The 27,601-nt window shown below is 44.2% G+C and overlaps 1 protein-coding gene across 1 annotated transcript in view; it reads left to right on the top strand.

Annotated features, from left to right (window-relative positions):
• TMEFF2 (transmembrane protein with EGF like and two follistatin like domains 2) overlaps positions 1–27,601 on the top strand; it is a 104,476-nt gene that overhangs the window by 72,183 nt on the left and 4,692 nt on the right. Inside the window, exons 6-9 of the mRNA XM_015867682.2 lie at positions 7,641–7,789; positions 8,645–8,704; positions 26,174–26,297; positions 27,194–27,352. Coding sequence (XP_015723168.1) covers positions 7,641–7,789; positions 8,645–8,704; positions 26,174–26,297; positions 27,194–27,352 — 492 coding nt within the window. The remainder of the gene's footprint in view (positions 1–7,640; positions 7,790–8,644; positions 8,705–26,173; positions 26,298–27,193; positions 27,353–27,601) is intronic.

Genomic DNA, 27,601 nt, shown 5'->3' with positions numbered 1-27,601 from the left:
TACGCTGGTGCCACTAAGATCACCCCTGGCTTTGGCTTCCCCAATGGCAGTGAACGTCTCATGTGCTGTGTGGCTTAGAACACACAGGCCTCCATCCATCCCTTTAGTCTGTCTAGTAACCAAGGTCCACTTGCAGAAGTAACCGGTTAACAAAGCTGTCACATGGCGGTAGGGATCTGAAATGTGCCATGGGTTGCCTTCCAGGTGGTACCACGCTTTGGTGAGCAGAGCTTCCTATGGCAGACCTCACAACCACCCCTGCCTTACAGCCTGGGCTGAAGCGTGGGGATGCTTTTGCAACATCTCTTGTTTTTCTGTGGGCTGCAAGGCTGAAGCAAACAAACAGTATCAGCAGTTGGAACACATGGAGATAAAACACTGGTGAAGGACAGGCTCAGATGTTTACAGAGGGGGAGAAATGCTCAGCAATGCTTTGTTTTAACATGGGCTGCAGGGACGTGAAGGACACCGAGTGCTGGCAAACTGCAGGAATGCATTTAATTTATTCTTTGTGCTTTAAATAAACTAAACGTGTTAGGTATCTGCAGACCCTTGAATTGGCATATGAACAGAATGAGACATTTCTTGTCTAGTCATACGGATAGGGTGTTTTTATGTTGGTCTTCAAACCCAGCCATCAAGCTTGGGATTTTCTGCCTGGGATTAAAGCTAACAGGCTAGCAGTGGCTGTTTTGCTCAGCTTGGTTCCTTGTAAGGAAGAATTATGTTTAGCAAAATGAAGGGAAACATTTATTTTGCCCTAAAGGTGTTAGCTCGCAATTCATAGCATAGTTGAGGGCACCGGAGACATCGGGGAGCCAGAGGAAGGTTGTATTATAATTGGTGCTTTGGATGGTAAGAGGGAAGCAAAGGTGAAGCTTGCGGTGTTTTTGCAGTGAACTTAAGAAAGTTACAGGGAAAGAAAGAAAGGAGAATGAGGTGCCTGCTGGCAGGGTCTCACACTGCAGGTCAAGGCAGCCATTGCTGGGCTGAGGCTTCGAGTAAGAAGGTGGAGCTGGGGCAGCTCGCTGGAGGAGCCTTTGCCTGGATGGCACTCACAAAACCATTTTGAAACAACCTCGGTGAGCTGTCATGGTGATGATCTCAGTGCAGGTGGGCTTGGAAAAATACCTACCTCTGTGTAATCAGTGCCGGTCACTCCCTGCTCTCCAGCAGCAGCATGGCAGCTGTACAGCAGTTACTCAGCCTTCGTGCTCCAGCTAGGCTCACAGTTTACTTTGTGTTTGGTATGCAAGGAAGGACAGCTGTAAATATATTCACCACTTTAGTGTATTTTGGCTTGACATATGTCCAGTAAACAACATTTTGGTCTCTCATAGTCCAGCAACAACTGAAAAAAATCACTTGATTATTCAGCGCTTCCTTCTGTTATGATGCTTCGGGGTCCTTCAAATCATTTTCATTATGCAGTACATAATAATAAAACTCTCCATGCAGTATGCTGATAATTCCTTGCATGGTCTCTGTGATTTCTAATTGTTTGAATAACAGCATGCTATTGAAATGCCATGCAGAAACATTGCATCAGCCTGAGGGGAATCAAGCTTTCTTCCTTTTACTCACATTGAAGATAAACTATGGAGCATTTGAAATAAGGAAAATATCCCAGGGAAGCCCCTGTGAGCAGTCGATGTGTTCAGAGCAGAAACCAAGCTGCCAGGGACCAGAAGGGAAAATGAAAAAATACATAGCAGTGAATGGGAGGCACTCAAAATAAGCCCTGCTTTTTCTTCTCTTGTGATCTTAAAGCAGAGCAAAAGCCTGAGCAGATCCAGGAAAGTAATATCGCATGCTATTTTCGTGCTGCTGTTATAAAATATGCATTGTTTATTGTTCTGCGCCGCAGCTGAAGTTTTGCATCTGCCTTAAATATAAAGCTAAGTTTGTTCTGAAGAAGGTGAGCATTATCTCTGTTCTTTAAGCCTTTCAGTGATGCTTTCAAGTGCATGGTGATAGTATCTCGATATCCCAGCAGGTCTTAAGGTACGATTCTTAGAATGTGTTAAAAATAGCGTGCATATGTGCATTCCGGATAGATTCTGTATGTACTGTTTCAAGTGGATACAATATGAGCTGTGTGTAAACAGTGCTATGCCTGCATCAGTTCTGCCTTCTGGCAGAAGCCTAGTTTCGGAGCCATCCTCTTGGGCTGTGCTCCATATGCTGCAGAGCCCACCTGAAATTGGCCATGATACTGGAAGTCTATACAGGCTCACTATTGGTGTTTCTGGGACTTTGCAGTACAGAAATGGCCTGAGGTGCAGAAGCAGAAGGTGTGAGTACAGATCCTTCCTGACCTGACTTACCTGGGCAGCCCCTGCTCAGACCTGGTGCGAGTATCTCCGTGTGGGGTTGTGTTGAGATGTATTAAACATACACAAAGATGTCTGGGTAAAGGGGCCTCATGCCTGCTGACCCCACTGCAAAGCACTTTTGAGTGTTAAGTTGTAACCTTAAGCCTGACTTTGTTTCTGTTTTCTTGCTCTATGTGTCAACAAAGGTGCCCCATCTACCAAAAACCTGGCAGGAGTCCTAGTGATGGAGGAGGTGTTTGGGAATGGTAGCCATGCTCTTGATGCTGGCACATGCTGCCAGGTTAGTTTTAATGGCTGTTTAATGTCCCAGATGGAGAACCAAGAGCTCAGAGAGGACCAGAAATGGGAGTTTCTGATGGCTGCTTTATAGTCATAGCAGAGGGAAGATAAGAAATCTCACTGGTGGAAATGCCATAAATGTTCAACAGCCGTGTTTTTATTTATACACAGTTTTATGGCAAAGGGAGGGCTTTGGGCTTTTTTTTTTTATGCTGCAAAATGTTGTTGGTTTTTCCTTCTTTTTTGCTTTTTGCCTGGAGAAAATATACAGCATATTTAAATGACTGCAGAATGGAACATAGCTTTCTCTGTAAAATAGTGTGCACTGAGACATGGCTGGATCTCACACTTGACCAAATTAGCATATGCACTCAAATATCAGAGCTCTGACTAGTAAAAATAACACTAGATTTGCATTTTCCCTTTTTTAACTCCAGCTTCCTTGTCTGGTTGGTTTTATGCCTTTTTTTTTCTTGAGTGACAATTCTCTTTGTGGCAGATTTATTCCTGTTCTGCTGTTTGGACCCCATAATCAACGAGACACTTGGCTGAAGACATTAGTCATTTCATTAAGTACTTCTCGCAGATATCTCAGACACAGTTTTCTGTTGCTCTGCTTCCAAAATGCAAACAACCCACAGCCAGTCCAGTCTAAATATGAGTCTTTAATAAACAGAGGTAGCACCAACAATGCTCTCAGGTTTTCAAAGTACAGAGGGTAATTAAAGTATGTCAAATAGAGAAGAGCTGCCATTCTGAAAACACTCCTGCATCTGTTCCCAGTGAAACTACTCTTTTAAAGGCAGCATCATTTTTATCCTGCTTCCTTGCCATTGGGCTGCTTAGGAAACCTTCCTTGGGTTATGTGCCAATATTGCTTGGTAATTTTTTAGAGTTAATTTTCAATAATACATTGCTGAGAGCAAAGATGGGATGGTTGTCTTAGGAGAAGAGATAAGGAGCGGAATAGGATTCTTTTTATCATAGCCATGTCGCTCATGATCATGCTGTATTCTTGAATTTGCCTCTGCTTTGTGGGTGAGGAACCATCCTCTATTCCTATTAAGACACCTTAAAATGCTGTTCCTCCCTCCAGGGGCAGCCCTTCAGAGCCGTGAATCTGCTGTTCAGTGGTATTCCCTCTGCAGGCAAAGGCACTGCTCAGAGAACAGTACCATCTGTCATGTGCCGAGGAGGGGGAGAGTTAGGAGTGCAGGCACTCAGCCGTGTGCTCACCCATGGCAGGTTTATTGACTCCAGTAGTTTTACATCAACCAAGTCAATGCCCAAAATCATAGACTCACAGAACACTTTGAGTTGGAAGGGACCTTTACAATTATCTGGTTCCAACCCTCTGCTGTAGGCGGGGACATCTCCCTCTTGACCAGGTTGCTGAAACCCCCCCCAAGGAGGTGCCTAGGTTTGCCAACTGGGGGTTTCCTTGGTTTGTTTTGGTTTTATGCTTCCATGATCTGCAAAATAACCAAGTGGGGTGCTCAGCTCACCCAAGATTTTAATGGCACAAAGCAGAATAGAATAGAATGAAGCATATAAAAGATGAGGAATTCATCAGAGATCATCACAACAGCTTGGAAGAATAGATGTAAGAAAGTGAGCCCTGTGTAGTGATAGTTACAGTGACAGTCCAGATTTTAATCGATTGACGTGTGCGAACCCCATTACCTGAAGGAAGCAGTGAGCCTGTGGGACAGCACTCAGTATTCCTTTGCTTCTCAGGGGAGCTGCAGAGTATCAGCTGACTTCTTAGAAGCACTCATTCCTCACAGATGCTTTTAAGCTGCTTTTCTTCGTGCAGAAAGCAAGGCTAAGCCTTACACGTGTATTCTGCGTATGCACTTGGGTACAGTTTCATCCTGTGACCCTTAGGAGACCTCATTAACCTTCTCGCAGCTTCTTGAGCCCAAGGAAACGAACAGTCAGCCTTTCTGCTGCCAAGCTTTCCTCAGCGCTACACTCAGGAATAGAGCAAGCAGATAGATTTATTGATATAACCATAATCTGAAGTCACGGCCGGGATGATAAAATGGTCAAATGACCAAATTACTTACAGTCAGGGATGTAGCAAAGAGCCTTGGAGGTGGTGGGATGCTGCTGCGCTGCCAGCTTGGAGGATCACAGAGCAGCTTCAGCCGCTGTGCTGCAGAACCCAGAGGACAGAGAGTGGTCTTACAGGGACTTTTGCCTCCATGGGACCCCATCAGGGACATCACAGAGGTCTGCTTGTTCAGCAGGAGACGGCCCCGCTCCTGCGTGTCATCGTGCTTCAGAAAGTGAAGGCGTCTTTACCAACTGCTCTAGGACTTTATTAAATGGCACGTGTGAATTGCCTCTCCTTCGATATTTATTCCTGCAGGATGGCTCCTGCTCAAGGTTGCTGTGTGCTAGTGTGTGTGCCTGGATGCAGACGTTTGCAGAAAACTCCCCACCTTCTTCTCTGTGATTTACACTTCTCAACCTCGGGGGCACGGTTAAAATGGCAGCCTGCTTGTTCCTCTGGTTTGAGAAATATGTGCTTGAATATACTTTCATCTTCCCTGATGAGATGAGCACTATAAATTAAACAGAGTCAGCACCCCAGTGCATTAATCTCACTGACGAAACCCTACCTTTAGCTTTTCCTGACACCGACTTAATGTTGACTTAATTGTGCAGCCTTTAAGTGGGGTTGGTGGATGGCACACGGCCCACTGCAGCAAGGAGGTCCTGGAGATGAGTATATTACAGTGCTTTTCTCCACCTATGTAGTCAGCCCTGAAAATGAGCCTTTGCTACAAGACCTGAGCATGTGGTGCCCTGCTGATGCTGCCCCTTTCTGCTGCCCCTCATGCATGAGCACCATGCAATGAGTGCAGGTAGCGCATGCTTTGTCCCACTCATAGCGTGCAGCTGGAGGGCTCCTTCTTGGGAGGGGAAGGCTCAGTTAACATCTGAGCATTGGAAAATCTTTGTTTACTTCTCACATTTGCTGAGAGAGGTCGAATAAGTCATTTTGGAAGGTTTTGGTTTGGGGAGGTATCAAAAGATGCAGGCGGATGCCTAATGGGCGCTGAAGTGCTCTTGGAAATCAGCAAGAGGTCTCTCAGAAATCCCATACAAAATGTTTGCACGCATCTTTAAGCATCTAAACACCTTTGAAAATGTGTCTCCTGAGTGCCTAACTCTAAGTATAGGTTTGTACGTCCCTCGGCATTTTTTAAATTGCATCCCAAGGCACCCAGATTTCCCCTCAAGGGCACCCTTTTGTTTTAGTTTTCTCATTGACTGAATTGGCTCTTGATTTGAGGTATAATACATATTAGCCCGCACTCATCTTCTGTAGCAAGGTGTTGAGAGTTGGAGCTGTTTTATTACAGAGAAGGAGCATATGGCTGAATGTGTCCCATCTGAAATGCAAACAGTAGAGCTACGTGGAAGGAATTCCGATCACTCGAGCAGTAAATGGTTCTTAATGAAGTGAGTGTGAGTAAGGTGGGAAGCTGGCAATGACTTCAGGAAGAAATGAGGGCAGTTAATATTTTGGTGGAGCAGAACATCCTTATTCTGCTGATAAGGAGGTTCTTAGGAAACTGGATTTTTTCTTATATGCTGCGTGTTCATCAGCGCGGAGAAAGCATTACACAGGGAGCCAGGCGCCTGTCTTCTACTAGTTATGAAATAATTTAATTTAATTTACAGCCACGCTTCTCACCTTCGGCCTCTTTCTGAGCCAAACTTTTCTGTACATAGTGATCTACCTAGTGTGAAGTAAGTCTGAGCACAGGCGTGGTGAGGCTGAGGTGGAGATGGAGGTGGAGCAGCAGTAGGGCTGCTCTGCTCTTAATGTCAGAAGCAGCTAGGACAAGTTGAGATAGTAGCACGTGTGCAATTACATGCTCAGAGGAGCTGAAGCAGCTGCCAGGTTAAACCTCTGGCTTTGTCCCCAGATGGGATTGCATTGGTGTTAATGTTACCTAGCTGAGGCTGGGCTGTCTGTTATGGGGCACCGGGGATGGAAAATGAGCATGCCTTGCCTTCAATGATGCCCATGGGTGTCTGACATCACTGATGAGGATGAAATAGGAGAAACATGAAGAAAAAAAGACTGCAGTCTGCTGATGGTGGATGTGGCCATGTTAACCTGTTATTTCAGATCCAATCCATGCTTCTGGAGCCAAGCATAGAACCTTAAAATCACAGAGTGGTTTGGGTTGGAAGGGACCTTTAAGTTCGTCTGGTTCCAACCCCCTGTTATAGGCAGGGACACCTCCCTCTAGACCAGGTTGTGCACAGCTCCATCCAGCCTGACCTTGAATGCTTCTAGGGAAGGGGCTTCCAGAACCTCACTGGGCAACCTCTGCCAGTATCTCACCACCCTTGCAGTAAAGAATTTTCTCTTCTTATCTACGTGCCTCAATTGACCTTACTGGCTTTTGGTTCAGGTCATGTGGCAGCCAGGAGCTCATAAGTGGGGCATTGAGCCTCACCGATGTCCCTCAGGGCCTTGACAGGTGGTTTTACTCAGTTGGATGGGGTGTGGTTGCTACATTTCTTCCTTTATTATGATCAGACTGCATATGGCTGCTGTCATTATCATCCAAATCATATATCAGTACAAAGCCCCACAGATGCTGAGTTACATGCAATGCGCAACGACTCTACGGGGGTAAATTTAGTGGCTTCTTTAATTGCAGGAGGGCGTAGCAGCATAAATTACTGACATATCTGTTTGGATGTTCTTTGGTTTACAAGAATTGCAGCTGGTAATGCTGTCATTTAGTTTTCCAAGTATAACTCTCTTTTTAATCTGTCCTTTTTCTTGCTTTTCTCGCTCCTCTTTTCCCGTATTCATTTCCATCCAGAAATACAAATGACCTTTTAACAGAATTTTCAGCTTTCGTTCTGTTGATTTACATTATTCAGTCAGGAAAATACAAGCGCTCTGTTTTTCTGAGATGCATTGATGATGTCAGGAAAAAGCATACTCATATTAGCCTCTTCTTCTTTGTGTCTATTCTGTCTTTTCAGGTGTGTGTGCAACATCGACTGTTCTCAAACCAACTTCAATCCTCTTTGTGCTTCCGATGGGAAATCTTATGATAATGCATGTCAAATCAAAGAGGCATCATGCCAGAAACAGGAGAAAATTGAAGTCATGTCTTTGGGTCGATGTCAAGGTAACGCTCATAACAAAACTCATTTCAAAGAATCTTTTCAATTTTTGCTCAGGGAAGGGGAAAAAAAAGAACAGAAAGAGAACTGGGGCTGCCTTCTCATTTGGCACTTCTTGCGTTTCCATTAGGCTGTTGTAATGTGTATGGTGCATGGTGCTGGTGCTTGTTTCTCATCTGCTGGTCTCATGGGATGCCAGCGGCACTTGGAAGGAAGTTTTGTTAATGCTAGCTGCAGGCTGGCCATGTTTGCTATGACTTCCTTGCTGCTCCATGCCCGGCTCTTGGAGTGCTCTGTCACACAACCCTGAGTTGGCTTTAAAGAGTCCAGTTTGTTCTAAAATAAAAATGAAGAAAATTTGCCTCTAAATAGCTCCTGTAAATAAAGCGCCTGCTGGGACCTGGACACTTAATAGCTTTTTTCCCCCTTAGCTTCTGACCTATAAATCCTCAGTACATCTACTTACAAGGCCACGCTCTACCTGTCTATTAAACATGTTCTCATTTATTCCTTTTTCTTTAGAGTTAACCACCCTTCGTGGCAGTTCATTTCAGGGTACATATTAAAACTCCCCAATTACTTCAAATAGAGCAGAAATGACAAGCCCTGCTTTGCACTGATATATTTATCCCAGCTGCAATCTGTTGTCGCATATTGTTAGAAAAATGTGTTTACTTAATGGAAGATGGTTGGTGTTTCATTCCAAAAAGCTCTCTCCTGCTGTTTTCACCTGGCAAGCCCAGGGGAGCCCTGCAGCGATGCTGTGCACAGAAGGGATGCTGGGTTTGTGTGGGCACTGGGGTGGATTCGGGAGCGAGCAGAGGCTCCCCAAGCAATCCAACGTGTTTCTTTTCCCACAGACAATACTACAACAACTACGAAATCTGAAGACGGGCATTACGCACGGACAGATTATGCAGGTACGGTTCCTCTTAGGTGAGAATCACAATTGGTGATAGCTATGCTGAGTTGCTTTTCTCCTCTCTTTACAGAGGTGGCCCATCTTCTGCTATGGTTTCGTTTGTTTGCTTTAAAAGAAACCACTGTGTTTTCATTTCTTTTGCTATAAACTATCTTTCTTCTTAACAAGCGGTCTTCTTCCATTTTTATCACTGTACAAACATAAAGCACCTATTCTGTCAGTGGAAATAACAAATGCAGTAACCTGTTGGCCAGAACAAGTGGACGCTGGTGACAAGTATTGAATTACCATGCCTAGAATATGCATATTTTTTTCATGATATTCAGGCTTAAGAAGGGGAAAATCAAGACCGTAGCACAGCTGCAGTACCGTGAAACATTGCCACAGTAGATATTATTACCTGTAAAGTTAACAAGGTTCTTTAAATGCTTTTTAAAGTGATAAATGGTTTTAATTTATTTAGAAACTACAGTAAAACATAATGGCTGAATAACCTTATGCGGCATTTGAAATTAAAAACATGCAAATGCCACTGTGGTTTGGGAGGTATTTGTTTTACACCCTTTGCCTAGGACGACTGATTTAGAAATTGAATGTGTGTGTCTATGTGGGTGTGGGTACGTGCGTGCACGCAGGCTGATGTTCACAGCTCGTGCTGAGAATTCAGGCATTTGAGAAGGCAAGGTGAACACGTGTCAAGCAGTGTATTTGTGGCTTAGGTTTTTGGGATTGTTGTGTTTTGAGAGTAGCCATTTAGAGAGAGTAGATGCTAGTTGCTGACTTCACCTGAGCAGCTTGCTGCATTGCTTAGGTGAAGTCCAGCTGATAGTTTCACAGCTCTTAACATCTTTTACTGGGAGAGTCATCCAGCATGACTCAGTTTGGTCATTGCTGTCAGGGTGCTGCGTGCCTGATATCCTGGGTTGAGGTGACACCCAGCTGATAACAAAGGGATGGTTCTGTTCCTACTTAGCAGTGATGCATCCTGATGAAAACAGAGCTATGAATAAATGATGGTTTGGTGAGACGGAGGGGCTTGAGGTTTTGGTGTGACTGCAGGACAGATCAGCAAGGGAAAAAATGTCTATGAGAAATGGATGCCTGAATTACTTTCCAAAAGATCCAAGAAGTGTCGTGGTCCAAATATTTCCTACTGCCAAGGAGCCCTTCCATGGTGAAGTCAAGCGAAGAAGGAAATCTGCAGTCAGTTTTCTTAATAAGCAGGAAAGTCTGAGGTTGAGTTGCATGGTAGGCAGGGCGCACAGCAAAGTAGGATAAAATGGTTTATTTTGAGATAGAAACAACAGCAAGAAGCACAGCCATGTTAGATTCGTTCTCTTCTTTTCTGGAGAGCTGGGGAGATGACTGGAGTCATCAAATGGAAGTGGAAGCCCGCAACTCCTTTCCAAATGCTGTGTAAACCATTCTGTTCTGCTCCAGCCTGGTAACTTAGCACATTTAGGCGTGAAGCAAGTGAGCTGCGACTAAATGGGAGGAAAGGCAGCTTGAGGTTTAGGGTGGAGGAGGAACTAGCAGCAGTGAGATGAGAAAGAAGAGTCGTGGGGTCATGGAGGAAGAGGAGCACAGAAGGCACCTTCAGCTCAGGAGTGGGCAGGAGGAGGAGAGCAGCTTCACTTTAGCAGAGATGATATTTCAGCCCACATTCAAAAGGGAGAGGTGTGGGTAGCAGTCCTGAGGGGAAAACTGATTGCAGCAAAATGATGTGAGGTTGGAAGCCGGGATGGGAACATTAGATGAAACTGGATTATTGGGCAGGGAGAGGAGCAGAGCAACAGCACCAAGGAATGAGTTTGCAGCAGTGATGTGCTGGGAGACGTCAGGAGTGTGCCCATGGGTCCATCCAGAAGTGACAGGACTGTGCAGGGGACATGGTACACCTCAGTCCCCTAGTTGGCTGAAGACATCAGTGATGTCAAGTAGGTATGTGTGTGGCACAGGAAGGTACCATTATTTAATCACATCTAGCAGATCTTCAGACCCTCTGCTATGGCTCTATTTCCAGTGGGTTTCATGAGGACAGTGACGGTGTACCATGGGCATGTGTCATTGGGTGTTATCCATTGATACAATGAACTACAGCTAGTTGCTCTAGTTGATTATACATCTTTCTGTGCACATAACTATTATTCCCACCTGATTTTTCACTCTTACTTACAATAACAGCATGTAGGTTGAAAGCTGCAAGTTCATGTAGGATAAGCTATGACTCCAGTTTTCCTTAATGTGTGTGGCATAATACTGTCAGAAAACACTGGGAGTTAGGGACCAGTGGAACAAGAAGTTGTTACTGCAGCCTTTATTAAGTAGGTAAATTGAAGGGAGAGAGTAGTATAAGACTGAGACTAGGTTCTAGGTTCCGGATTTAACGTTTATCTGACAGGAAGCTTCATGCCTTTCTTATATTCTTTAAAGAATATGTAAGTTCCGTTATGTTTAGTATAAGAATAATAAGTGGGGATATTTGGTGTAGAAATGGTTTGGCGATGGACTGGGTGAATTCATTTGACAGTTGGACTTGATGGCTTTGGAGGTCTTTTTCAACCTAAGTGATTATGTTGCATGTTGTCAGTTGTGCTAATGAAGCAGTAACGCTCTCTGTAAAGATGGTAGTAATCAAATGGTGTGTATTTTTTCACAAAAACCCTTGCTTGCATCCTCATCTGGGGCTCCTGAGGAGGCAGCTCCTTTGCAAACAGCCCAACAACCAGGAGGTTTTTTTTCTTTATTCGTTATTCGTTCTGTCTGTTTAATCAATGTCTTTGCTCCCTTCTGTTCTTCTTTGAAGCCTATTGATCCTTGCTAATGAACACACGAATCCTTCGCTCAGCACAGCTGAGAGCACTCATTCCTTTGGAAGAGAAATCTTTACCTTAAGTTTGCATAGCTTTCTTTATTCCGAGGACTCGTACTTGATAGAGGCAGGGTTTGTTTTGAAAGCTGGAGATGTATCGGCACAGTGTGTGTCTGTGCCTTCGCTTGTGTGTTCTGGCCCCTCTCATTTTCCTGGCTCCCCAGACTACTTATCAGACTTAAGGCGGTTTTCACTCTTTTCAACAAATACCAGCTTGTTCATGTTGATCATGCTTGTGAGATGGAGTTTCATTTTAGCTAATAAATGAGTTGGTGGGGTTTTTTACCCTCAAATCCAATAGAAACATGCTTGATCTCGCAGTTTCCATGCATTTTTAACTGTTCTCAGTGTAATACATGTTTTAGAAAGTAGCATCTGAAAGTCGTGTGAAGGATGTTTTCTTGAATTTTTCCATTAGATGCATGAGGAAGATGGCTGTTTCGGTGGCATTTTTGCTTTTGGAGTCTGGGCAACCGGGGAGTTTTCATCTTGTTTATTCATTTACCAGTTTATTTTTGTTCTTCAGTACTTACACTCCCTCCTTAGGATCTGGCTATTAGCAATTATACCCCTTACTGATTTTATCCTTTTTCATTATCAACTTAGCAAGATTTTTTTTTCCCAAGCACTTTAAAGAATAAGTGGATGTGGATGAGCCACATATCTATGTTATATATTCATGAAAATTGTCAGTGATGACACTGACAGATCTGATAGACCTACTCGATAAGACAGTCTTCCAGACCAGACAAAATTCCCTCTATGAGCATTGAATAGGTGAGTCTCTGCAGCCACACAGTGGAGTTGGCAAAAGGTGTTTTAGGCCATGATGATCTCCTTGGGTGAAAATGCACACGCATAGACAGTCATTTTGAGCTGTGTTCTTGGGTTGCTTGCTAACAGATGGCTATGTTGTCAAAGCAAACTGAACTCTCCACCAAAAAGGGCAACATCCATCTGTGTCAACACATCGCCTGTCCTTGGCTGGGCCAGGCCTGTGGGATGGAGGCCACAAAATGATGGCAGATTCTCTGCTCCAAAGATAAAGAAGGGTCTTGGACCGTGACTTTTCCAAAATAAATACCATGTAATATTTGTGTTTGAAGGAAGAAAAATATCCTAAAACATGGCTAAACTCCAACACTCTATACCATTATCTTCTAATTATTTTGAATGGGGGAAGAAATGACATCTATCCAAGAAACTGTGAGTGGCTCACTGATCCAGAACATGTAGGAAGCACTACTGGGTTGATGCGTGCCTTCCTTCACAGGCCCCCTTCCTTCAGTCACTGTCCTCATCATCTGTAACCGTGCCTGAGTAAGGGCCAAGAATTAGAGCAGCAGAAACTAATTTCTGTACAGAGCGTGACTTTTTTTTTCCAGTCTCGGGAATAAAGTAGGGAATGCTGAGTACATTATTTCTCCAGATTATAATATTTTGCAAGTAGGTTAAATTTTGAGTGTAAACCACTTGACATTGTCCCTTTAAATTATATTTTGAGTCTACTACCATGTCAGCCAGATGTAAAACTGGTGAAGAATAATAATAAAGCCCCAGAGCTTAGCTGTGGCATATAAACTATTGTGCAGTTCTGCTCTGCCTTTGTGAACCAGGCTTTCCTTTCTCCTTAATGGAATTAGCAAGTGAGACATAGAGCTGAACACCGTGCATCCATCACAGATAGAGATTCATAAAAGCACTAGGAGAATTGCATCCTTGCATATATGGATTTACTTGGCTTTCAGTGCAGTAGGCTCTATGTCAGAGGTTGTCACTGAACAGACAGATGAGTTAGGAAATGTCCTTGCTTTTACAGCAAATCACTTAAAAATTCAGAAAAAAAATTAAGAATATATTGTACTGTTTTTGACAGCTGTGTGGTAGCAGGAATGCTGGCTGGCTGCGGCTGCTGCCCACACTCCTACACATTCCTGGCATTTGTGAGTACAAGAATAAACCAGCTGATGCATTTGTTAAAAATGCAAGGCATTTAAATGTTGCTAGGATTGCTCGCTGCATTTACTAGCGCAGTTAAAATACACATCTGGTTTACTCATAGTGAGAATGCACAAAAGGTGACGTGTAAGCTCTTCAAAACTATGAACTCTAAGACTAGACTTAGAAGTTGAACTACACATTATCTAAGTAAGACTGTAAAATGTATAAGAAAAATATAATTTGGGATTCTTCTGAATGATTTTCAAAGGCCAAAAAGAGATTACTGTGCTCTGATAGCGCCCTGGTCTCTGGCTCCTCTGCCGCCTTTCAGCTTCTCCATCGTTGGCGATATCCAGAAGGAAATGAAAAAGTGAAGATAGAGGCCAGCTGGTAGGTTAATAAATCTCACTGTCAGCTACATTTGAGCTCAAGTCTGACTGGCCAGCAATGTCAGCTTGGTCCCCGAACCTTCACTTGTCCTGGGAGCTTTTTGAAATGAAAAATTGCAGCTGCTTCTTTTTGTCATCTAACTCCTGGTTTTCAAATGGCGTGGTGCAGAAAGTCCCACTCTGGCATTTTTCTCTGTCATCGTGAGTACCAGATTATTTCTTTCTAACATAGGAAAATCTGGAGCATTAATGTAATAGTCTTGGTACTGGCAGTAGTTCGGCATAGTGTTCTTACACAGAGCAGTCTGAAGTTCATCTTTAAATCCTGAGAGTTCTCCTTTACCTTTGAATTGTATTTGGTAAGCTGGATAAATATGCCTCATTTTTGGGGGAATTTTTGGTCTTGCGTTTTGTATTTGTTGTTGTTGTCTGCATGGTTTTCTAATGAGAGAAATTGCACCTTTTCATTACTTACAATTTCCTGGTGTCGTGCTCATGGAACCTGTAATTGTTAGCATTAAAACTGAAATTGGGTCTCAGGTGAACTGTTAGACATCTCTTTAGTGAGATTTACGCAGCTCAAGGAAAAAAACAAGAAGAGCATTTCCATTTGTGCCTTTAAAGCGTAGCCCTTAATTTAGTCAGTAATGAATGTGAATCAAAAGTTGCGGAATTGGTTTGTGCTTTTTTCCCCCTCTCGTAAACAAATCCAGTAATGTTGTGGATGAGCATTAGAATAAAAGCTATTTCATTTGCGCAGAAGGGCAGTAGCCTGAAAATATGTATGCCTAGGCAAAGAATTTTATCTGCAGGGAATGAATGGGAACAAGTGCTTGCAGCACCAGGGTGGACGCGGGCTGCCTAAGAGCCATGAGGTTGGATGAGGCTATTCCTGTTGCTGCTCCACTGAAATATTTAAAGCCTTGGTTGTGAATTGAGGTGTCAAGCTTTTCCAGGGGTCATGGGCAGGAGAAGAGTTTGTAATACAAGTTTGTTTTCCTATCAGTTTGCATCTGAACCTTGTAAGACTCATAATGCGTGTTCCAAACCCTGTCTTATGCTTTGCAAAGAACCTGGTGTGTTCTTTCTGCCTTTATGCTGTCATGTAAGCAGTTTCTATATGTTTTGTCTTGTTTGGATTGCAGAAATCTTCCTGAGCAGTCCAAACCTTTCAGTACCCACTGATCTTTTTGTCCTTTGCTCCATATCCATGGTTTTGCATCAGAGGAGTGAGCAAAGGAAATAAGAAGCTTTCCTATTTACACCTGAAAATGTGATCCCTAAAACTCAACACAACTGGAAGCAGACCTGATTTCTCAAGCTGTCCTTTACCTTCTTTCTAAATAAGGCCACTAAAGAGGTTGATCTGTCTGGACTTTGGGGGGAGTTTCTCTCACCCTCGGTCCCATCATTCCTCTGGGCTCCAGGCGCTTTCATCAGCTCTGGCTGTCCTTGAAGGGCTGCTCGAGGTGGTGCCCAGCAGCTGTTTGCCATCCGCAACGCTCATTTGAATTAGTTGATGGGTATGAAGAAGTACTGTGGTGTATTTTTATGCAGAGAAGCTCTATTTTAGACCTCTGAAAATGAGCCTTTAGGAGGGATTCTTCCCAAGGATTTGAGAGTTAAAGTTATAATGAGCTGCTGGAATATCCATTTTCAGGAGACATCAACATTTAAGTATTCGTGTTTGATCTAGTCTGAAATGTAAGAAAAATATTTTGAAATATTCATAGAACTGAATTTCCTCAGAATTTTATTGCATAGGATATTTTGGCATTCTTTATGAAATGTTAGATATCAAAAATCATGAGATGAAAGCATGTGACGGCTGTGAAAAATAAGTTGTATGTTAAGGCAAGTCGCTACTCAGAACTGACTGAAACATCTTTTCCAGAAGGAGTATCATCGTGTCAAATTACAGTACAAGCAGAAGATAATTTGCTCATTTCGACACGTGAAATGGTAACCTGAGCCTAGAGATAGATAAGACTTTAATATAGGCGTAGGAATTGCATATGTGTCTGGTCGGAGGAAAAGAGGTTTGTTTAGGGAAGGAAAGAAAGTAATGGTGTGTTTATTTTCAGTAGACCTTTGGGCTGTGGGGGGGGAAAGTAGCAGTTTTTGCTTGGTTTCATGTATTTTGGTTAAGAAAACAAAAGCAGACATGGTATCCAAACCTATAGCAAGGGGTTGAAACTAGGTGATCTTAAAGGTCCCTTCCAACCCAAACCATCCTATGGTTCTATGGTCCGCTTTGCTGACTTGAATTTTGAGTGGTTCCACTGGTTTTCCTTGAGCATGTCTGCTAAAACCCACTTCTGGTACTTGCTGTTCAAGCTGTGCAGCATGCATGCTTATGCTTTTCGTATTTCCACACATTCTGTGTATTAGATGCTGAAATGCTCAGTGAAAAGAGCTCGTGGCTTAAGCAGAATGGATACCCCTGACAGGGAGTAGGCAATGCTGTGGAGTATGTGGCATTTTGCATATCAGCTCTCCTTTTTGCACTGCCTCTTTCCAAAGAAGCATTGCTGCATGTTCAGGTGGTTGGAGGTGCACATCTGGACCAGCAAGCAGGAGCAAGTGCTGTTAAAAAGCAAGACTGGTAAAGCAGCATCCACTTGTATAGCAAGGTGACTTCTTCCCTGCCGAGGCTGTCATGTAGCCTGTGCCCATCAGCGTTAGGTTGGCTTGAAGCTCCCCTCCTGGAATGCAACAGCTGTAACCAAAATGTGCTGTTATGTAAGCAGTGGCAGCTCATCTCGTAATTTGATGGGCGCTGAATTGAAATGCAGTTCTTTGCCCACCGCTGTTGTGTGTTTTAGACAGCATTACATAATGGCAAAAATAGTTTGCGGGGGGTGGGGGTGGGGGGGATGGTTGGAAATAAAAACCCTTTCCTGTGGTTTTAATCTCCCTCTTTCATCTGTGGTTTAAAGCTGTGTCAGGTGTACATTGAAAACACCCTCTCCCCAGGGTATTTCATTTACAATTTCATTTCATAACGGAAGCATACTTGCATCTAGTTAGGATGGGAAAGGATTAAGTACAACATGTTGTTCTGAAGCCAAGTGGTGTACATCTTTCCTGTCTGTGTGCTCTGCAAATGAAGTAGCCAGGGAAGGGCGTGCTGTTGGTCGATAATACCCAAACTGATAAACTGTTAGTGTTTTGTCTGGCATCATGTATGCTAAACATCTTCTGCTGTGGCCCGCCTCAACTAGAGCTGTCACTGGGCTCACGCACATCTGGCGCTGCAGATTTTTTTTTCCTGTCCTGTGTTTCAGTGATTTAAAGGGCCTTGGCTGGGCGGGAGGATGTCAGCTGTTTTAAGTGTGGTTAGAAGAGGGAGTGAGATTTAAAGAGGCAGGAGGTAACATTCTGGCCTCGTTGAGGCTAATGGGAGAACGGCCGCTGAATTTAAATGGCTTTGTGATTTCTCTGGGCCTTTTTAATCCATCTTTGTTCTTATTAAATTTTCAATTTCTATAAATTGCGCTTTTTCTTTTTTATTTTAATCCGTTCAGCTTCTCCCCCTTAGAATATCAGTGCCAGGGGCATGTGCTGAGATAAAGTGTACCAATCCTGCTATTTAAACAAATGCCATCCCTGCAGCTCCCTTCTGCTGCAGTTATGTAGGGCACTAATAGAGGTGTGTAAAAATAGTGAGTGCAGGTATTTGTTTGTACAAGTGAATCTCTTGATAGATTTCCGTGGCTGTGCTTGTCCTTGTGACAGGCAGTGAACCTCAGGATGTGAAGAAGCTCTGCCTTTCTCTGTGCTAACAAATAGCCATATGAGGTCTCTACTCATGACCCATCTGGTTGTGTCTCAGAGTATTGGTGTGGAGAGGCTTTCCACAGAGATTTGAATGGGAGATAGACATCCCAGGGACACCATAACAAACTGGGGGTCAACTGCCACATCTTGTTTACAGATTCTTTTAGGGGCACTTTCAGCTCTTGCAGCTGGTGGTTGGTGTGCAGCAAGTCCTCTAGCAGTGGGCAGTCTTCTTGCCGTATCTCAATGATAGACCTTTATCATTTGAATAACAGAATAATAGTCTGCAGTTTATGTGCCGGGATTGGCTCCTTTTGCTGCAAAACCAGCAACAAGCAGAGGTTTGGGGCTTGGTCCTACTATTGTCTTCTCCTGTGTTTCTGTGATTGCATGGTTTAGTGACAGATGGGAAATGTAGCATATTTTTGATAAATTAGATAGAAGAACATGGAAGTTTCTGCTGCAGTGGCATTTTATATTGTTGTATTGTTTTCTTCTATACTTAAAACTGAGAATAGTTAGGGATGTCTTTCCAGCTTCAGACACGGGAAAGGAAACATACCAAACTCCTCATTTACCCAGTGGGAATTTCTAACGTATGGTCTATTAAAAGCTGAACAGGCACTAAGGATTGCAGCAGCAGAACGGTGCAGATACAGAAAGCCAAGTTGTTGGCTGTGTGGTCCTATTGCCATCGCCTTTTTATGAAGCAGGAGTCAGGGGAGATGGGTGAATGGAGGCCAGCAAACTGCGGAGGATTCATTTCTCCTAAGTAATGATTGCTGTTGTCTAACATGCAAATAAAATGTATTAATTTCTCCAGCTAACCTGAACAAAAGCAGTGACAAGCTAGGCTCTATCCATGCTTTTCAGTCTACATTGGGCTTCTCTCTTGAATAGTCTTTGGTCATTCAGGGTCATGTTCTGGTAACTGAAATAACTAAGGTTTGCACAAGGGATATGCAAGGTACTTGGTTCAAGAAGCATTCAAAATACCGTGAAGAGGAGCTGGGCTTTTTTTGCTTCAGTCTCCTGTTTTCTTACACATCGTTGCCCAAAATTCTGCAGTTCTTTGTTCAGTTTCCTGGATTAATTCTCTTGGGCAGAATGTTCTTGCAAGCACGGATGTTGTGTTGGGAAAGAAGAAAAAGGACGGAAGGGAGCTGGTGGGTGTTACGTGCCAGCACGGCAGCACCTTATAGATATAAGCCCTCCTGTGAAGGAGAAAAGCAGAATATTGTTTAGAGTAATCAAAATGGACTATAAAGTTATTGCAAAACTAGCGATGTGGAACCTTCGGGTTGTCAGAAGTGTTGAAGGAAAGACCGTGAGGCCAAAATGCTGTCCTTGTCTAGTCTGTCACACACCAGGGCTAACCTTTCCATCTGCATGCCACCCGTCAAACCTCTCTGGCAGGTTTGCCATTCACACTTGCTCTCAATCGTAATTTTCTGAAAGCTTTGCTCGAAGCATGCAACCAAACAGTAAATTCTAGCAGCATTGTGCTGGCAGGCCTAAAAATAAATCAGAGACCTTTTCAAATAGTGCTTCGTGCCATCCATTGATCCCAGTGGAAAACAATCTGCTCAGACCTGGAGTTCCTATTGGAAGTTAGGGGACAGCCTGGTAGCTGGATTAAGGTATGCTTTTGTTTGCAGCAGCGTCTCAAAATGAAGCTCCTGCTTTGTTGCATTGATTGTCTGCCTGGTCTTTTTGCCAGTAAAAGCCACTCACATCACTGCTGAGAAGGGATGAGGTTTCATAGAAAATATACCGCCATGCTGTTGCATAGTGTGTGTGTGTTCCTCTGAATGTAATCAGGGAAACACAGCGGATAAGTACACCTCAGCACTAATGCAAGAGTGCGCTTTGTTAATCCGCAGTTAAATTGCCTAAAAGCAGTTTTCAGCAACATGGTCCTGAAAAATTGGAAGAGTCACTAGTTGCGTCAGTGCTAAAACTCCTGCCAGCCCCCTTCACAGGTGCCAGAGCTGGAACTGTTAAGAGCTGCATGGTGGCCCACCAAGCCAAATCCCCTGGGTCCTGAGAGCATCACCTTTCCCTTCTTTCATCCTAAGAAGGAAAAGGTGCATCCTTGGTGGACAGACAGACCACTGCAACCCTTTATTTCTATGTGGGCTCCAAATGTATAGCATCCCAAGCCCTTCCCTTTACACCTTCCTGGTTATGGGAATTGTCGTTCATCATGTAGCTGTCCCCTGTAGCAAAGCTGGTTGATCAATCCAGCCTCCTTCTGCACATCAATATTCTTGACACCCATCTTAAAACCTTGCTCGTGCGTAACCATCTACTGTTGGAATAGCATCAGAAGGGGACAGATATTGCTATTTTTAGGGTAGTGTCAAAAGTATTTAATCAGCTTCCTGGTGCTTCATCCCATTTGTTGTATTGATGCTATCTACCAAGTAAGAGGGCATGAAGTTCCTTTAGGAGCACATTGACAGATGGGTGATTAGCCCTGGTGAAGAAGGCTGCAGCCCTCGGTAAAGGTGAGTTCTGTGGTTCTTGTGCCTGCCGTTATAGTCAGGAAGCTCCTGTTGTCACCACCTGACAGAAGGGTGCATACAGGAGGGTGTTCCACTTCATGTCAGCAAGGTGGGATGACCTTGGGGTGGTCTTGTCACTGCCTGGTATCTGGGGTGCACTGTGAGCCAGGGACAGCTGATTCCGCATCATCCCATTATGTGCTGCAAGTGGCAGCAGCACTTCCACACTTTCTGCTGACACCCCAGTACTGTACAGAAGAATCTCCAGCTGCACCCTTGGCTGTGCTTTGGGCTGAGGTGTCAAGGGTCTGTGTGCTCCATACGCACCATGGTGGGTGCTCCTCCTGCTCAGTGATAATGCAGCAGAGGAGCAGATCTTTAATTCACAGATAACATGTTAGTCTGTCTTAAGCACTAGAACTGGGATGTCTTCTTCACACTGCAGGCTTTTAGAAGGCAATGTATTCAAGTTGAAACTTTGCCCATATGCCATCTGTTCCAGCCTTATCTTTCTTTGACAGGCAGGCTGCATATGTAATGTCCGTTTGGCTTTCATGGTGTAATGTGAAGTTTCAGAGGTCCCAAGTAGTTCTTGCAGCAATCTCTGCTCTTGTTCCTAAGTGACGGACCCTCACCAAGAATCATTTCTAGCTTTGTAGCTATGGTGAGCTTGAGCCACTGCCTTTTTTTCAGGTTGACCACAAGTTCCATTGGATGTCTGAGGCCTATTTGGAGATATTCATGTATCCTGCAGATTCTGTAGCCATTGCATAGGAAATCTTAAGGTCTTGCTGGTTTGATTTCCACACACTCTGTTTGCTACCAAGGTTGGAGCTGCAATTCAAAAGACCGGTGTATAGATGCCATTGATAGCCAAGGCTGCCAAGTCAGGAAAATGAGTTGTTTCAGTTTTTTTTAGCTGCTTAGGGAGGATGATAGTTCTCAGAAAGCTCTGCTTTAGTGAAGACATTGCTTTGGAGTAGCAGCAGGCTCTGTTTACTCAAAGGGGAAAGAAAAGTGGAACCGTCCTATGCAAATGATGGCATTTGGAAATGTCATATAGCTGCATCTACATATAAATAAGCTGCTCTCTGAGCGCTGCATTAGCAAGGCTACTTTGATATAGAAATTGCATGATAGTACACAAAGCGGGAACAGCGGGACACCACTCGGTTACGTTTGAGTTTTGTTCCTAAATCACCACTTAGCTAACTGCTGTTGCTCTGTCAGCACACATAGGAGAAACGGCTGAGTTTGCTCTGAGGGAGATGTTTAGTGTTTCTAAGCGCTGCATGGGGCTGCACAGCAGGGATGGAGGTGCAGGTCTTGCATTGGGGAGCTTGCGAAGTGCAGAAAATCCTCTTTCTGGGACTCACTGGCTTGTACCTGGGAGATAGCACATCGGGTTTTGTGGTTCCTGCATAATTTTGCTCTTAGCCACCTTTTGTCTCACTCTGCAGATCCATGCCTGTTTGCTGCAGAGGCGACACAGTTCAGTCATACAAAGAAGCAACTTCTGCCACTAAAGCATTCATAAACAGGGATGGTGTTTTCATCTCTGTTTAACCTGATCTTAAAGAGCAAGTTGCAGATCTCCAGCAGAGTTTTTTAGAGGGGAGGATGTGCAAAGGGAAGCCATAGTCCATTTTTGACCACCTCCAGCATTGGCAGTACCGAGTACTGGAGGAGAGGTGGATGGCCAGGAAGGCGAGCCATCTGCTGGGCCATCGAGGACCTTCTCACTAAAGCAGTGCAATCTGTTCTGCCCGTGCTGTGCCACGTGTGATGGATGCAGCCTTTGCCTTCGGGCACACAGCCTAATTGGAGGGAGCCTTACAAATCTCCACACTGACACCAACTTTTTTCCCTAACAGAATGACAATAATGATAATGTTAACTCATCCTCTTAAGGGCTCTGTTATGAGCCGCCTAAGGAGATCATAGAGGAGGAGAAACACCATCACTTTATTCCTTTACAGGCCCAGCTGCTTGGCTGGTTGGTGAGCGGGGAGGGAGCAGCTTCTGTGTGGCCAGCATTGCCTCTCTGGTGCAGGGGGACCTGAGTGACAGGGACATCAATGGCAAGTCAGAGACGGGCTGAGTTAGCACAATGAGGGATTTTATCTATTTTAGGAATGGTGTTAGTCAGATTTATTCAATCCTGGAACAAAAGAAGAAAGCCCAAACTGTCAGGTCCCTTCTACCCAGAGTTTTGATACGTCTACAACAAGGCCTCGTGCCGTTACATTTCATCCATAGAAATGATTGCAGGCTCGGAGACCTGCCCTTGCAGTGATGGTCTTTTAGAAGTCTGGTTTATCCCCAGAAGTGTGGGGAGGTGCATTGAGGTCAGCTCACACAGAGGTGATCTGGGGAGCTGAAAGGCCTCCTCAGTTTCATGGTGATAACATAACAGGCCCCCGTGGTGGGTGGCATGCACCATGCAGCACCCAACCTGGAACTGTGCAGTGATGAACCTGAGTGTGGATGAATTTTGTAACCTCTGCTTCAACAAGAGGTTATGTACAGGTCACTTGGTGTCAAGCGGTCTTTTCCAGTAGGGAAGAAACAACCACAAGCATTACAAGAAGAGGTACTTTTGCATTTCAGAAGTTCAGGGTTAGCTCTAACGTATATGGCATAGTAGAAACGTATCTGCTGGCTGGCTTAAAATATTATGTTGTCCATTTGAATATCTGGGGGCTATTAGTGTCTTAATTCATTTACTTCTGTAATAAATTATGGCAGCATGTTGAATAATGATGATACACCGTGCAGAAAAGAGGGGACAGTATTTTTTTTTCCAAGTGTATTAGAACATCCTACCATCATCTGAAATGTAAAAAGCACTAGATTATTTTTAAAAAGGAAAGTGGATGTTAGCTTATTCTGGGAAAGTCATTTGCATGGGACATTTAAAATTAATAAATTGCTGTGTCGAGCAAGTCTATTTTGTGCCTGAGAAAAGAAGTGAATGTCATTTAATTCATAAGGTTCCATTTCTTTTTTCCTCTTGTTGAAGTAGCTAATGTAGAGATGGTATTTTTGTGCTCTTCGTGTAGGCAGATTAGCCTGAAATGTGTACTTGGGTGGCTGCAGGATGCATTTAGCCCAGGGCTACAGCATGCTGGTGCCAGCCATCGTCAGCTGACATTTGGTGTCTCTCCTCCACTGCTTCCAAGGGGAGTGGGCTGGTGAATCCCCTTTGGAGTGGCAGCGAGCACTTCCTCCTCAGTTTCCAGTCCCATCGCCTACTCAAGCAGCAGCTGTCAAGCAGATTGCTTCCATGTATTTTCTTCTTTGTGTAGAGACTGTTTGCAAGATCTCCAGCAACAAGGTGTTAACAACAAAGTACTGCGTCGAGATAATTAATAGGTCAGGGCATGGTAGCTGCCAAGGAGGAAGTAGGGCAGTGCTGGTGGACTGTAGAGTAAGTATTTGGGATGCTCCTTCATTGCTAGTGAGGAGGAAGCCTGCTGATGGACCTCTCCCTCACAGTTGCTGTGGGGCCTCAGTTCCTGTTAGGTGCTACCAGAGTGGGGGAAGGTGCCAAAAAACCTGCTAGAGCAGTTCTGAACTTTGGGATGTGACACCATTTCTACTTCGTTCCTCCTGACTTTGCGGTAGCATATTCTAGTTTCTGCATGTAGTGCAAGCATTGCTGGGTTGAGGAAGCTCCTTTTTTTCCAAGAAGAGCAGCAGATGAGCACCCTGGCCTGTCCCTTGGCTTATCTGCAGAATGAGGGTTCCCATCCCCAGGCAGTCACTGTCGCGAACTTCATGGCATCCTTCCTTGGACCTTCATTTAGATTTCAGGTAAAAACAGCCTCACCATGACTGTCATACAGATCAGAAGAGCTTTGTTAAGTAAGTTCCCAGTGCTGTGCTTTGCAGCATCCCTGTGGGAGAGCTTCTAAGGATGTAGATGGAGGAAAGAGATTTCCAAAAGCAGTTGGGAAAAAAAAAAACAAAAAACAAGCTTCGTGCCTCTGCTTTGCTGAAGAACTGGAGCTGCCTTGATTTTGTCGCTTGACAAGTAGGTTCCCATTGCTGGACAGACTGCTTCATGGTTGGAGTTTTAGCTTCCACTGAGACCCTCGCTGAGAATCATCTTGGTGCTCATTCAGTTTCCAGAGACCTTGGAGAAAAGTCATACAGTTAAACTGTAAGTTTAAAGAATATCTGAAATAATTCTTCCATCTTTTTTATTGAAGGGAGAACAGGAACAGGCAGATATATTAAGGAATTTAGACAAGATAGCTTTAAATAATTAGTTTAACTTTTCAGAGGATAATCCATCAGGAGAATGAAGATCAGTCACAGTGGGAAACTTCAGGCCCCAATTTCCTACCCTAGCAAAAGAGCTTAGCATCTCCCTGCCATCCACAGAAAGGCCGGAGAGCATCGTGCAACCAGAAGGAGACTTCTAGCGAGGAAGATGATAAGCAGCTTCAGTATACACAAAGCAGCAGCTGGCCTCAATGTGTTTAAAAATAATCTGTTTTGACTAGTGTATCTTACATGATAGGCTATCATGTCATGTTCTGGCAGTAACAAAAGATGTGCACAATATGAAATGTCACGTTAGGCTAAAGATGCGAGAAAAAAAAATGCGGCAGAAATGCAAAAGATGTTGGTTTCATCAAGCTGGCATTTTCTGTCAGAGAAACGCTCCGAGATAAAAGTTTCTGAGTGCTGTTCATCTGAAGGGTGTGAGAATGTATTTGTTTTTAAAACTTAAAGGAGAATTGTTGTGAGGACAGTGGTAGGAGTTACATTTGTCCACAGATAGGACAGCAATGGAGTCAGTCCACGATTTTCACTAGGATTTACATCTTTCTATCCCAAACGCTTGTCTGGCTGAACTGAACTATGCTTTTGTTGTGGTCTGCCTATTGAGTGAGTGAAATGACAGATCCCAAGAGTTTTTGTGGTTCTGTCCCCTCTCTGCCTTTGAGTCCAATTTCTGTCTGTTTCAGAAGGGTCAGAAGTCAAAATGAGGGACTGTGGTTGAATTTGGTGTGTTTTTACCATGTGCTTGAGGTATAATTACAAGTTCTTTGAGATCCTAGTTTGGTGTAAAAGTGTGCTGGGGAGCCTTCTGAAGGAAACACCGTTCCTACGCATTTGGTGACTGCTGGGGAAGCAAAAATCATTCCTCTCTTGTACAGCCTACATGTGTTGGAAGCATCTGCATCCCCATCAGCTCTTAGAAGACTGGTCTGCCCTGAAAGTGACAATTCCTGTCACCAACTTGAAGTGTGCTTAAAAAGAAGGAAAACAAATGGCACCTTACTGCTTTAGTAATGCTGCTGGCTGATCTGAGAGAGTGGGGATCCTCGCAGTGGATTCCAAGCGCATTGGGATCTCCTGTGTGTACCAGATGGGTCCATTGGTGGCCAGCACTTGGTGGTACCAACCTCATGGAAACCTGGTTGTATGGCATGTTCTGCTGTAGACCAGTGGAAGCATACAAATTGAATTTCCTCTGTTCGGTAAAGAAGGCAGAAATCAGGTACTGTTGATGCCGTTCGTGACTTTGTGGGCTGTGCTTTTGTGTTTGCTTCAGGTTTCTTCTTCAAGTTAAGAAAAAACAACCGGGGCTGTGAAATAAGGCCAGCATCGCTTCCTCCTTTCTCTTCATCTCTAATCTCTTCATCTCCCCCAAAGAGGAGGATTTAGTGCTTGATCCTGAAGTGTCCTAAAAGTCCTAGAGATGAAAGAGCCGGCAGTGCTCTAAAGGGATGTGGAGGTTGCCCTGCCATTCATGTTTTCTGGGAGCTTGTTCCTGTCTGGCTTAACACAAGGGCAGCACAGCCTCCTTTATTAGTGCACCTTGACAGAGATGTTTGAAACTCTCCTTGGACAGCAGCGAAAGGAAGACATTCTGTCAGAAGCTCTGAGTTCTCTCCTTCTGTGTTGAGTTCTTCCCCTTCCCCATGCAGCCAGGTTAATGCTACCTCCATTTGTGTTTACAGAGAATGCCAACAAATTGGAAGAGAGTGCCCGAGGGATCTACATCCCCTGTCCAGAGCACTACAATGGCTTCTGCATGCACGGCAAGTGCGAGCACTCCACCAACATGCTGGAGCCGTCCTGCAGGTAACCCTTTGCCTACCGAGTAGGGAAGGCTGCCCGCACAAAAATTGTGACTTAGAGAATACACCGACTCTAGATAAGCTATGGGAAGTGGTGCTAACCAGGCCACAAAACCCATTAGACTTCAATTGTTTAACAAAGTCCCCGTCGTCTGTGGCAAAAAGTTATTGAGTCACGCACAATTGCTGGTAAAAACACTTGGTAACCTTCAGTTGTATTGAAACATTTTTGTAAAAGCACTTGACAAAGTGCAGGGGCGGCCACCAGGTAACTCCCGCAGTCCGGAGGAGCAGATTGCTGGGGTTTTGAGTGGGAGCAAGGCGAGAGCTAATGGGAAGGGCACCGCCTGTTAGCCAGAGTCAGAGGGAGGCGTCGGGCAGCCCGGGGTGGATGGTTGCAGCACCAACAGAGGGCTTTTTATAGCATCCAGACAAAATGTAAATGATGTATCCGTTTGCAGGAACATCTAATCACATTTCGTATGGAGCTCGAATGATTGCTTATCACCTCCTTAGGGGTAATCTGCATAAGGAGCCGTGACTAGATGGCTTTCAGCCCTCCCCCACCTCCCCAAAGAAAGAGAGAAGGCTAAAATACAATGGGCGAGTACGATGGATTCTCATCCTGATGTGCAAGTGCTAGATGAGTCCCGGTCTTCTGGGCACCACCCGGCACTGCCTCTGTTGTTGTCTTTCATGGACCTCCGTGATGCTGAGGGCTGGAAACTTTCCCTTAGAGAGGTCCACAGAGGCATTGTTGCTCTTACTAGGACACCATCCTTCAAAAAATCCACATAAGCTCGTTCTCAAGTCATCAATAAGTATTTTTTTCAAATACACTTTGTTTCAGAGTTATTCAGAATTAACAACAGGTATAACTGGGAGTATTTATTGTTTCAGATGTGATGCCGGCTATACTGGACAACACTGTGAAAAAAAGGACTACAGCGTTTTATATGTGGTTCCAGGTCCGGTACGATTTCAGTATGTCTTAATAGCAGCTGTGATTGGAACTATCCAGATTGCTATCATCTGTGTTGTAGTCCTCTGTATTACAAGGTCAGTATCTCATTTATTTCGCAAAAGAACAAGAAAGAACTTTTTCTTTTCCTGCTTTATGCTCTGATTATACAGATCTCTGCTGACACTTGTGATAACAAATGCTATTTAGTTCACCAGCAAACAGGTGATATTGTCTGGTCCCACCAGCCAGTTACCATTATTGTTACAACTCAGTTTTTACTTCCATCTTAATCAAACTCAGGTAGCGATGGTGCCTGCAGCAAATGAAGTTTCCTATTTTGTATT

Source organism: Coturnix japonica, chromosome 7, assembly GCF_054131305.1.
Source record: "Coturnix japonica strain WE chromosome 7, WE-NBRP24, whole genome shotgun sequence".
In the NCBI taxonomy this organism is placed as follows: Eukaryota; Metazoa; Chordata; class Aves; order Galliformes; family Phasianidae; genus Coturnix; species Coturnix japonica.
This window is presented reverse-complemented; position numbering and strand designations above follow the sequence as displayed.